Source organism: Nymphaea colorata, chromosome 2, assembly GCF_008831285.2.
Source record: "Nymphaea colorata isolate Beijing-Zhang1983 chromosome 2, ASM883128v2, whole genome shotgun sequence".
Lineage (NCBI taxonomy): Eukaryota > Viridiplantae > Streptophyta > Magnoliopsida > Nymphaeales > Nymphaeaceae > Nymphaea > Nymphaea colorata.
The window spans coordinates 8,472,055-8,484,408 of NC_045139.1; the positions used below are offsets into that span (position 1 = coordinate 8,472,055).

Genomic DNA, 12,354 nt, shown 5'->3' on the forward strand with positions numbered 1-12,354 from the left:
CATGGGGCCGGAATGTATGGTTAATTATATGTTAATTGGGATCATCTGATTATTTGTTTCTTTAAATTTATTATTTTTTGAATTATTAAACTTTAGAAGCTTTATTAATTAAATATACATAAATAGTAGAAGCCTGGATAGGTTTAATTAAATATACATGCATGGCAGGGCGCCCCTTCGGCCCACCAAAGGTTGCCTTGTTGGGGAGTTTTTCAGAAGCTTTTACAGCGTACTATTTCCTACAGAGTCGTCTCCTTTACGACGACTGTAAAGCATCCCGATAGAAGACAGCCAGCTAGCTGCCTTGTCAGATACGTGGCTTCAGCTCCCCCTGCTAGCACTTACGTAACCTTCATCCAAGTGAAGCGTTTCAGCTCAAGATGGCTCCTAATTTCTTTCTCCTAGACGGCCAGCTCGGTGTTGCATCCGTCTTAGCCCTTCTTCTTCCCCTGTTCCTTACTTACGTCCTGCTGCTGAGAAGATGGAAGCACAAGGGTTCAGTTCAGCGGCGTCCTCCGGGGCCGTGGCAGCTCCCGATCATCGGCAACCTGCACCAATTGGGTGCCCTTCCTCATCGCTCCCTCCACCTCCTATCTCAGAAACACGGCCCCCTCATGTTCCTGAAGCTCGGCCAGCTCCCCACCTACGTCGTTTCGTCGGCGACGGTGGCGAGAGAGATCTTGAAGACCCATGATCCCGTATTCGCCAGCAGGCCACGGCTTGCTGCCTTTGGTGTTTTTGGCTTTGGATTCTCGGACGTTACCTTTCAACCATATACTGAGGCGTGGCGCCACTCGAGGAGGCTATTCGTCGGGAACTTCTCGGGCCCGAAGAAAGCACAGTCATTCCAGTCCGTGAGAGATGAGGAAGTAGGCCTTCTGGTTGACGCCATCTCTCGTTCCACTGGCCCTGTTAATCTGAGCCACTTGGTTCATTCTCTTAATAATAACATAATCTGTAGGATTGCTCTTGGGAAGAAATTTAATGAGTATGGGCAGAAGGGCAGGTTTTATGACACTTTCAAAGCGGCCAGGGAATTGCTTGGAGGGTTTAGCCTGGGTGATGTCTTCCCATCCATCAAGTGGGTGGATTGGCTCACTGGGCGGCAGCTCAAGCTCAGAAAGAGCTTCCATGGATTGGATAGTTTTCTTGATGAAGCGCTCGGAGTTCACACTGATCCACAGAGGCGGTCCGAAGAAAAAGACTTCGTTGATGTGTTGCTTGAAGCTCAAAAGGATGAAGGCCAGGAGATCCCTCTTACCACAAACCGCATCAAAGGATTACTCTTTGTCTGCATCTTGACTCCGTTGCCTCTTTCAATTTTAGCGCCCGCCCCCTCTTCAGATGCATGTTTAATTTATATCCTTTCTATGAACAATCAAACAAGCTAGGTTCATTTTTCCTCGTTTCATTTTTGTCTAGCTATAAACCTGCAAGAACAAAAAAAAAAACTACAAATTGCTTTGTCATAGTAGGTTTTTTTCTTCCCACAGCCTGGCATTTTAGAGTTTTTCTTTCTCTCTCTCTCTCTCTCTCTCTCTAAAGCCAAGCATGGGTAGGGAAACTATAAACAGAAAAGCAAAACAAGGCGTCAATGGCATTAGGAAGCATAGATCTTTGCTATTCTAACATCTAGCTAGAGGAAAGTATATGCAAGTTGTTTGAAATATCATGTGCCCCCTTTGGCTATGATACCTCCATATACCTGAAAACTTGGGTGACGCTGGTTTTCCAGAACTTGACAGTGTGTTCTTCTTCTTCTTCTTTTTCATTTGCAGAACGTAGTCCTCGGTGGATCTGATACATCATCCGCTCCCGTGGTGTGGGCAATGGCTGAGCTGATGAGGAGACCTCAGGTGATGAAGCGAGTTCAAGATGAACTGCGACATAAGATCAAAGGAAAAGACAAGGTGGAAGGGAGTGACCTTGAGCAGCTTGAGCTTCTTAAGTTAGTGGTGAAGGAGACGCTAAGGCTGCATCCATCACTACCAATGTTGGTTCCTCGAATCTCTATGGGAGAGTGTAGTATCGATGGCTATACCATCCCAGACAAAGCAGTCGTCATTGTAAATGCATGGACAATAGGGAGAGACCCCAATTCATGGGAGAACCCTGGAGAGTTTCAGCCTGAGAGATTCATGAACAGTTCGATTGACTACAAGGGCCAAGACTTCGAGTTTATACCGTTCAGCTCAGGAAGAAGGATGTGTCCTGGTCTCTATATGGCACTGGCAGTTATTGAGCTCGCACTGGCTAATCTGCTGTATTGCTTCGATTGGAGTTTCCCGAGTGGGCTAAGTGCTAATGACATGGACATGAGCGAGTCTCCTGGTATAATTGTGCATAAGAAATGTGAGTTGGTTCTCATTGCGCATCCCTACGCAGCATCCAAATGAATCAAATTGTGTTTCTCCTTGTTGCCCCAGCCTTTTGCATGCCGGCACTTTGAAGAAGACGGTGAAATGAACCAAGATTGCTGTCAGAAGCCTCCTAATCGGCAAAGCCATCGGATAAGGGGATCTTGCTCAGGTTATGTTATTAATATATTTACGAACCATGTGACGATGTTTTGAAAGAGAAAGTTGCAATCTTCTGTTTGTTTTATTGGATGTACTGTGTAATGGAAGTGAATTGCAAATCTAAGCACGGCATTAATGATGGATGGTGCTAATTGCAATCTTTTGTTTCTTCCATGGATGTGCTGTGGAGTAGAAGTGTATGAAAATCTAAGCACCGATGAGTGGCATTTTCATCTCATGAAAATGGAATTAATGACCGTATTGTCTTGAGAACTGATGAGGGGCGTTTTTAGCTTCATGAATGAAATTGAATTGATGACTATACTTTCTCGATCTAAAAAAAATCAAACTGACAATTGAACTTTTTCTTCAACCCAACTAGATAGAGTAAGGGTAGATATTCGACCAGACCTAGCCAACTATGCTAAGGGTGGATAATATTGTGCTTACCCATCAGCCTAACCACTGTGTGGATAATATCGAACCTAACCAGTAACCAGCTACGCTAAAGACAGATGAGAAAGCTAGCTAGTGGAGCGGACAATGGAGCAAAGTGGAGCCTGGTAAAAGCTAGCGGCGGATAAGGGAGCAAATGAAGCGGGGGCGTGACTACGCGTGAGCTATGGATGAGCTTGAGCGCAATGCGAAGCAATGAAGCCAATAAAAACTGACAAGACCGCTGGCTGGTCTGTCTGAATTTGACAAGGTTGTGTCTTCTTTCTTTAACAAGCGTAATCACGTCTTTTTTTTTTAAATGATTATTTAGTATTCAGTAGGGGTTGGATGCTGATGCTCATCCTTATCTTTTTCAATGGAAGGCTGATTATCATACGGCCAGAATTATGAATTCAAATAAATACGAGGGGCTAAAGAGCAAAAATTTCCCTAAATCGAAAAAAACTAAAAAAGAAAGCTCAACCCTATAGAGTAAAAAAATGAAAATACCCTTATAAGATAAAATAAAAATAAACAATCCTCACAGAAAATAAATAAAAAATGTATTGACAAATATATACTAAAGGTGAAAAGACAAAAAAGTCCTTAAACTGAAAAGAAAAAAAAAAACAAAGAACCAAGGACAAAAATGGAAGACTACAAAACTTGAAAGGTAGGGCAATATAGGCATGGACGGCTAATTCAAAAGATGAAATCTCCTTATTGGGCCACCTTTCTCTCTTACCTAACGATTAATTTGGCTAGTTATAAAAAAATATTATCCAAGAGAAATTTTGGTTTCCATCTTCTCCATCTAACTTGTCGGCCGAAAATAAATGACAGTAATAGATGAAACAAATGAGAGCAGCATGACATAAAGCTGCAGGGTCACATTATATCCATATAATTAGCCACATATATGGTAAAGAACGGATCAGAAAAATCCCCAGAAATATATAAAAGTGGATTACGTGCAAAAAGACCACGTCTCTTTCAAAGGATCAAGCTGAAATTAAGGCATATCACAAGATTGATCAACATGTAGGAATTTTGCTCTATTGCCTTCGCAAATTAACATTTCCAAAAGCATCGAAAATTCCTAATGGCGTGACAAACTTTTCAATATTTTATAACTAAGGTGGAAGCGGGCGATGCAAAAAGTAATCAAACCTTGGTTTCTCTTAAGCCTAATTTCGAACCAGTTTAGCAAAGTTAGTTATGTGCGCCATACCTGTGCACCGAATTTCATGTGTCACACTATGGTTAATGACAAAATTAACCCTCGTTCACAAAAAAAAAAAGGTTTTTGGTAAAATAAAAATGAAAAAAAAATGATATAATTACAAAGGACACACTTTTTTTTTAAATCACAAAAACATAGCCCTTATATAGGAAAAATATGAACAGAAAAGCCATAATTTCTCTAAGTAATCTATAAAATCCAAATTATTTCAGTTAGGAACCAAGGCATAAAGTATAAAATATATAGACAAAAGCATTAACAAGGGCGTGAATGAACTTAGAAATTAGACACAGGTCTTTGCTATTCTAACTTCTGGCTAGAAAGTATATGTGGTGGACACCTAAAGAAGCAGTTTGAATATCATGTGCTTCTTGGCTATATTAATACCTACATACATCTGAAAACTTGGGTGACGCTGGTTTTCAAGGAATAGACAGTGTCCTCCTCGATCTTCTTCTTATTCTCCATTTGCAGAACGTACTCTCCGGTGGATCTGATACAGCATCGTCTCCCGTGATATGGGCAGTGGCTGAGCTGATGAGGAAACCTCCGATGATGAAGCGAGTCGAAGATGAACTGCAGCTTAAGATCAAAGAGAAAGACTAAGTGGAAGAGAGTGACCAGTCTGTTTAAATGCTAATGACATAGACATGAGCGAATCTCCTGGTTTAATTGTTCATACGTGTGAGTTGGTTCTCCTTACCCATCCCTACCATTGTCACATATATAGTGTACCAGTATTATATGGTGAAGAATTTCTACAAAGTTGTATTTCTTAGAAATATCTTGAAAAAATTTCGACAAATTTTTAAAAAATGTAAGACATTTAATAAATCCTAAAAATTATAAAAAATAATATAAAATTTTCACGTTTTTTATTTTCTGGTGTTTTTTTTAAAAAGACTTGTCTTATTTCTCGAGTATTATACCTGTCTTTTTCGAACAATGAGTGTTTTGTATAACAATGATCCTTGCTGACCATGTACATCCAATTGAGTCAACCCGTGCTGCCCTTGTTTTCCGGACCTCTCATGCACTTGAATATGAGTCATGTAGCACTGCACCAACAGTGTGAGAACCCTCCTAATTTCAGATTGCTTAAGGGAGTCTTTATGTTATGAATATATGATGAACTATATAAGAATAAATAAATGTAAGAGAGAATTGCAATCTTTTGTTTGCCTTATGGATGTTTTATATGCTGGATGTGTGCAAGTGAGTTGGAAATCAAGCTAGCGTGGTGCACCTTTCTGCCCAAAGAATCGTAGCTGCTTGCCAACTTTCATAACTGGGCACGATGCGTTTAAGAAATGCAGAGAATCGGAGAAGAAGAAACAAACTCATACGAGCATGTATAAATAGGGTTTTCTTTTTCTGCAACATTCATCACCTGAATCAATATTGTCAATACACAATCACCAAAATCAATATTGTCAATATACAAACGAAAATCATGTCCAATCCCAGACTGGTAAACCAAAGAAACGAGAATGAAATAACAAAAACCAGTTTCATCTTTCCCAGTTTGGGGGTCGCGTGTCTTACCATTTGTAGTTTAGGAGGATAGCAATTATGAATTCAACTGGAGTCATGCTTCATATGTTCTGCCTACCGGACTAGCTACATTACACTCCTTGAGACAAGTACTCTACTAGCACAATTAAGAAACAACTATTTATTATAAAAAGTAAATGCTGGTGAGATGTAGATTGGCTGAGGGAAATGAGATTTTTTCTAATGTTTAGATCTACTGAAACATCATTCAACTTGATTTTTCTCTAACGTAACGGCATGTTGCCAACATGAGATACTTGAAGAGTGGGTTAACTTCCTATCAATTGTCCATTCATGGCCATGACATGGGCCAAGATCAGAAATCTAAGCTGTCTGATGTCGTTTTGTGAGTTTGCACCTATATCGGGGAATCATGAACCTTCCGTAGTTTAAAAAGTAGAAGCGGTAGTCAAAGCTAGGAAAACATTTCCAGCTTGATACATTTGATTGGATATGTGGCTGCATCTAATAGCTGAATGGTTTTCTTCCCGAAATATTTGGCAAATCACACAGTCTTTTTTGAAGAATTTTCTTGAATTTCCATGAGTTGCGATTTGTGGTTTGTATTTGAGCCTTGATTGTCCTGGGCTTTGTGAGAAGGTCGGTGCTCATTTTGAGTAAAACCTCATCATTTTGAGGAGAAATTTTATAAATATTCTTGTATTGTCCCACAAAAGCTAGCAATGTTCTGATTTGGTCTGACGTTTAGTCCCTGAAAATTTCTAAAAGTATCTTAGCTTTGGAGGAGACCAACATGTTGTTTGTAGGTGGGAATATGAGGTTTCATCACGTCAATAACAGAAGATTCATTCTCAGTACCTAAACCATTCAACAATGTGAAAACCATTTGTTTGTTGCTAACATCTTTCGTGAGAAAGTTGTGTGCACCATGGTCGTGTAGGCAACACATATGCAACCACACAAAAGAAGGTGAGAGTTAGGGTATATTAGAGACTTTTCATAGACCAGAAGTCTTATTACATAGGGTGGTGCACAATTTTTGGTGCTCCAGCTTCATTTTCCCATATTGCATACTTTTGACTATGTGAGTTTGACCCAACTTTGACTCCACTTGCTTTTGACTATTTACGTGGACCTTTGGCACTGTTACTATTTCATGAATCTGCATTGAAAACTTTACTACTTTACTATAGTATTTTATGAACTCGAGTTAATCTTTGAGGCAGGTTTATGATCACATGTTAACATTTTGTCCTTATTGTCAAATGGCCTCAGCCCATGAATTGTTTGATGACTTTTATAGGAGGCCGACCGGACATGAGATGTAAGAAAGGTGTATGTCACTCTCTCAAGAGGAGTGGTCCTAGTAGTGTAGATCTGGCATGAATTACACAGATGTTCGGCTTAAATGATACCGCTGGTCTAGTACCTAATGGGGATAACCAATACAATACATGATGTATGTAAGGATGTCAACAGATCAAATTCAAATTGGATATACTTTTAATTATATCTAATTTTTCGAATGTTTGCGTGTTCACGTCGAAGTCGGATTAAATAAAAATGAGAAAACTTACGATATCCGAGCCCAAATCCGATTTGACAATACGAATTCGGTTTTGAAGTTATCAGAATCTGAATCAATATTCTAAACCGAATCAGACTAGCTCACTTTCAAAATATAAGAATATTGGATATAAGATAAAAACTAAATAACACAGCAAATGGTAGAAAGATACTGACGACCAATAGACCTGAAGTATAAAGTAAGCAAACCAGAAGTCACCCGGCCTCGAAGTTATTAGTTGTGAAGTCCTGTCTAAACTGTCTGTTAGAGATTGGCGTTTGGTGATGTTAACCTTCCATTTTGAAGAAACAAGGCCAGATTCCAGCTGAGGTATAGATGGCAACCAATACTTTTTACACTATTATAGGTGTTTTTCCGTGTTGCTAAAACTTGGGATGCAGGGTTACCTGGAAAGAGCATACACGTTTAACAGAGATCATATCCATTTCCAGGAAATATAATTTTTTTTGGACTATTCTCATTCTATGAATTGCATTATGGAAATAGACATTCTATATATTGGTCGTTCCATAGAAATACAAAGGGTATTCATGTTGAGCAAAAAAAGGGGGAGGGACCATTTTGGTCAAATTTCTCTTCCATGCAAAATTAATGCTTATAAAAATTCAATGTTACTACCAATCAAACAGTAAAAAAAAAATCTAGAAACGTTTAAACTTGTCCATTTCTGCTCAATTTTCAATTCCAAGTTTTAGTGTAGACATTGTTCTTGAAAACTTTTTCTGAAAAATGCTTTTGATCTAAAAAGCTTTGAGGGCCATCAAATGCTTTTATCAGCATGTAGGTCTTTTTCTAGCATTGAGTATGCAACTCTTTCTAGCCGCCATGCTGATATGACAAGGGACCGCTATGTTGTTATTATATATTGCAAGGAGACAGACATTTGTAGGGCCCGAGCTTCTTCAACCTAAACAAAACCACCGGAGCCGGGAATACCATCTAGCTTTGGTCCGGATTATGGTAAAGCTATCTGATTCATTCAATGGTACTAATTTACTACAGTTAAAATAACAGAAATCTAAGATTGACACAAATATGCACTAGGGAAAAAAAAGTAGAGAAAGAGGGGGATGTTGGGGCATTTTGGGGGTTTTAGAAAAGACTTTTTTTTTTTTTAACTTTTAACATTTTTTTTTTGTCTTTGTGAGACTTTTCTTTTTTGCTAATTAAGGGTATTTTGGTCATTATATCACCCAATGCATAATTTTTTTTGTATTCAAAGCAGTGCATATAACCAGTTTTGCACCAAGCACCAACACCCTTAGCACTGAAGCTGCTTATACGCACAGAGCTTGGCAACACCTTGGTCAGCTAAATGGGAATCTTCCTACAAAGACCAAAAAGATAAAGCAAAGGTCAAGCTAGTGTTTGAATGACACACTCCAATAACTTGTTTTAGTAAAAACCATTTTTTTTTTATTACCAGGTTAAAAAGCTAGTTTTGTAAACTTAGTTTCCATGTTTAGTTTGGTTTAAAGGTGAAAAACAATTTTGCCTGAAAAACTTGGGGGACAGCAGTTTTTTCATGCCCTTTATAAAATTAAGTTCCAATCATTCTTGAAATTAGGTTTTTGGTAAAACCTGGTTTTGGGTCTCAAAGCTTGGTGTCAGGTTGTCATCCAAATGTCTCTAAAAGTCTAAAAAAATATTTTTTATATACTTAAAATGGCTCAACTCTTCCTTCTTCTTTTTTTATGCAACTCCTAGTGAATGAGTGTGAAATGACTAAAATACCCTTACTTAAGGCTAAAAAAAACTTTTTAAAAATTTTAAAAATGATTACGAAAAAGTTTAAACTGGACATTGCTCTCTGTTTTACTATACTTTGTGTGTCTGTGCGCGCAACTCAATCTCCTCCCCCTAACAGTATATAAGCTCGTTCAAGTCATTCAAAAAGTGTTGCACCCACATGGCTCCTTCCTTTCTCCTCCACCAGCTTGGTTCTTCATCCGTCTTAGCACTTCTTCTTCCCCTGTTTCTCACTTATGTTCTTCTGCTAAGAAGATGGAAACAGCATACTTCAGTTGAGCGGCTTCCTCCAGGGCCATGGCAGCTCCCAATCATCGGCAACCTGCACCAATTGGGTGCACTTCCTCACCGCTCTCTCCACCATCTATCTCAGAAACACGGCCCCCTCATGTTCCTCAAGCTTGGGCAACTCCCCACCTATGTCGTTTCGTCGGCGGAGGTCGCGAGAGAGATCATGAAGACCCATGACGCCATATTCGCGAGCAGGCCAGTGCTTGCTGCCTTCCTTGTTCTTTCCCATGGTTGCTCGGACGTTGCCTTTTCCCCATACAGCGAGGTATGGCGCTACTTGAGGAAGATATTCGTCAGGTACCTCTCAGGCTCGAGGAGAACTCTCTCATTCCAGTCCGTGAGAGAGGAGGAAGTGGGCCTCATGGTTGATGCCATCTCTCGTTCCGCTGGCCCTGTTAATCTCAGCCACTTGCTTCATTCTCTTAATAATAACATAATCTGTAGAGTTGGCCTTGGTAAGAAATTTAATCAGCAAGGATATGACCAGAAAGGCAGGTTCCATGATACTCTGGAGACAACCAGGGACTTGCTTGGAGGGTTTAGCCTGGGTGATCTCTTCCCATCCATCAAGTGGGTGGATTGGCTCACTGGACTGCAGCTCAGGCTGAGAAGGAATTTCCATGAATTGGATCGTGTTTTCGATGAAGTGATCAGTGATCATTCTGATCCACAGAGGCGATCCAAGGAAAAGGACTTCGTCGATGCGTTGCTTGAAGCTCAAAAGGATGAAAGCCAGGAGATCCCTCTTACCACAAACCGCATCAAAGGATTACTTTTTGTCTGTATCTTCACTCGGTTGCCTCTTGCAAAATCATTTAAGCGCCCCGTTGAGATGCATGTTTTATTTACTTTCTTTGTGCCAACAATCAAACCAATTAGTTTTTAACCTGCAAGAAAGCTGCATATTTCATTTTTATAGCAACAACTCGAAAGATCATATACTGCTTCTTGGCTATAATATCTTTGTATTACTTCTAAAACTTGGAGGATGCTGGTTTTCAATAACCTAACCGAGTGATCTTCTGATTTTCTCCATTTGCAGAACGTGCTCCTTGGCGGATCCGATACATCGTCGTCTGCCGTGGTGTGGGCAATGGCCGAGCTGATGAGGAAACCTCAGGTGATGAAGCAAGTCCAGGATGAAGTTCGACTTAAGATCAAAGGGAAAGATAAGGTGGAAGAGAGTGATCTTCACCAACTTCAGTTTCTTAAGTTGGTGATGAAGGAGACCCTAAGGTTGCATCCACCAGCACCAACGGCTGTTCATCGAATCTCTATGCGCGAGTGCACTCTTGACGGCCATATCATCCCAGACCAAGCGATCATCATTGTAAATGTCTGGTCGATAATGAGAGACCCCAATTCATGGGAGAACCCAGAAGAGTTTCGGCCCGAGAGATTCATCGATAATCCAGTTGACTACAAGGGCCAAGATTTTGTGTTTATACCGTTCGGTTCAGGTAGAAGGATTTGTCCGGGTCTCCATATGGGAGTGACAGTCGTCGAGCTCTCGCTTGCTAATCTTCTCTACCGTTTCAATTGGAGTTTACCAGATGGGCTGAACACTGATGACATAGACATGGACGAATCTCCTGGTATAACTGTGCATAAGAAGTCTGAGTTGGTTCTCATTGCCCATCCTTACACACCATCCAGTTGAATCAGCTTGTGTTGCTATGTCGCGCTGGCCTCCCATGCACTTGAATGAGAATTATAGTGATAGCGTACGAAGACTGTGAGAGATGCTTTGCAATTGAGAAATCAATCAAATAACTTTAGGGAATGTTCAAGCTATGTTACAACTACTTATATGTCATGAACTATATATTATATGAATGTTTTAAAAAAAGAATTGCAATCTTTTATTTGATGTTTGTTATGTCCCATATGCTGGACGTTGTCAGAGTTGCAAATAGACCGTTGCATTAATGATGGATGATACTATACTAGTAGAAATACTTAGCAAATTTATGTGAGGAGCCCACACCAGCCCACGTGCCTCGACCTCTATTTGGCCTCTATGAAGAAAATTTCCTGAAGTTTCTTTGGAAGTTACTTGTCACCACCCACGAAAAATCTTGGCCAGGCTGCTTTATGATGGATGTCATTTTCAGTGCCATAAAATTTCGTTGAGATTTTATGAGCAATCAAGTTTTATATACGTATTCTAGTTTGCTAGGCTTCAACAGTCAAACGGACGGTCTCTCGCGATGAATGCAGATCCAAACAAACATACACAATGTGATAATTTGGTTCATACATGCAACTCAGAATTGGCGTTTAATTTTGCCAAGAGAGACTTAAGTGCGGTTTGATTATTTTGCTTAGAGGCAGGCTTCTATATATAAAAGGCGTGAAACATAATCTCGTAAGAGTCTTAACAGAAGTCTCCTTTTAACGATTATTCTCATCCGTATTTTCCATATGATAAACATATCAGTCTCTCTTATATATACCATAGACCGTAGAGGTTGATCATGGTTTCCCCATGAAGATTCAACAATACGTGAATTGGAAAGAATCAACAGTCATCTTCCTGATCTTCAGTTTGTCAAGTGGGCGACCAAAATAACATGTTATCCCTTTTCATATGAACGAAGGCATGATTTGGAGCAAGTTGCAGGATGTTTACGAGTGGGTATTTTGAAATGATTGAAAAATAATTTGGAAAATAAGAAGCCAGTATTAGTCACAGCGAATTAATGTGCTACTTAATTTGAAGGTGTTTTAGTCATTCTTGCTCGTAAACTTGGTTTAAATTTAACATAATTAAACCTTGGTGAAACTTAAAGAAGTATGTTTTCCATTAACTCTGCAAAAAGTTTAGAATATATCGTACAGTTTGCGTTAGTCTTCACCCGAGATCTTCACTGTGAAGTTCCGAACTCCTGCGTGATTCAGACTGTCAGGTATCCAAAGAAGATAAAAACAATTCAGCGAGGAAATCAAATTTGTGAAACAATGATGTAGTTGGCCGAAGGGGCATAGTTCAAACGGGGTGAGTTTGGGGCATG

General features: G+C 39.8%; 2 protein-coding genes across 2 annotated transcripts; both read left to right on the plus strand.

Moving 5' to 3' along the window:
- Positions 1 to 205: 205 nt before the first annotated feature.
- Positions 206 to 2,735, plus strand: LOC116247125 (cytochrome P450 71A9-like). Its single transcript, XM_031619100.2, has 2 exons — positions 206 to 1,289; positions 1,779 to 2,735. Exons 1-2 carry the CDS (start codon positions 381 to 383, stop codon positions 2,394 to 2,396), a joined length of 1,527 nt encoding a protein of 508 aa, XP_031474960.1. The 5' UTR covers positions 206 to 380; the 3' UTR covers positions 2,397 to 2,735.
- A 6,474-nt stretch (positions 2,736 to 9,209) lies between these two features.
- Positions 9,210 to 11,174, plus strand: LOC116247404 (cytochrome P450 71A9-like). Its single transcript, XM_031619588.1, has 2 exons — positions 9,210 to 10,118; positions 10,383 to 11,174. Exons 1-2 carry the CDS (start codon positions 9,210 to 9,212, stop codon positions 10,998 to 11,000), a joined length of 1,527 nt encoding a protein of 508 aa, XP_031475448.1. The 3' UTR covers positions 11,001 to 11,174.
- The last annotated feature ends 1,180 nt before the right edge of the window (positions 11,175 to 12,354 follow it).

What these genes read in the sequence shown, in the direction of transcription:
- LOC116247125 (XM_031619100.2), top strand. Translation starts at nt 381, where the DNA reads ATGGCTCCTAATTTCTTTCTCCTAGACGGCCAGCTCGGTGTTGCATCC. An exon ending in GCATCAAAGGATTACTCTTT is followed by an intron (nt 1,290 to 1,778) that starts GTCTGCATCTTG and finishes TTTCATTTGCAG; the next exon opens with AACGTAGTCCTCGGTGGATC.
- LOC116247404 (XM_031619588.1), top strand. Translation starts at nt 9,210, where the DNA reads ATGGCTCCTTCCTTTCTCCTCCACCAGCTTGGTTCTTCATCCGTCTTA. An exon ending in GCATCAAAGGATTACTTTTT is followed by an intron (nt 10,119 to 10,382) that starts GTCTGTATCTTC and finishes CTCCATTTGCAG; the next exon opens with AACGTGCTCCTTGGCGGATC.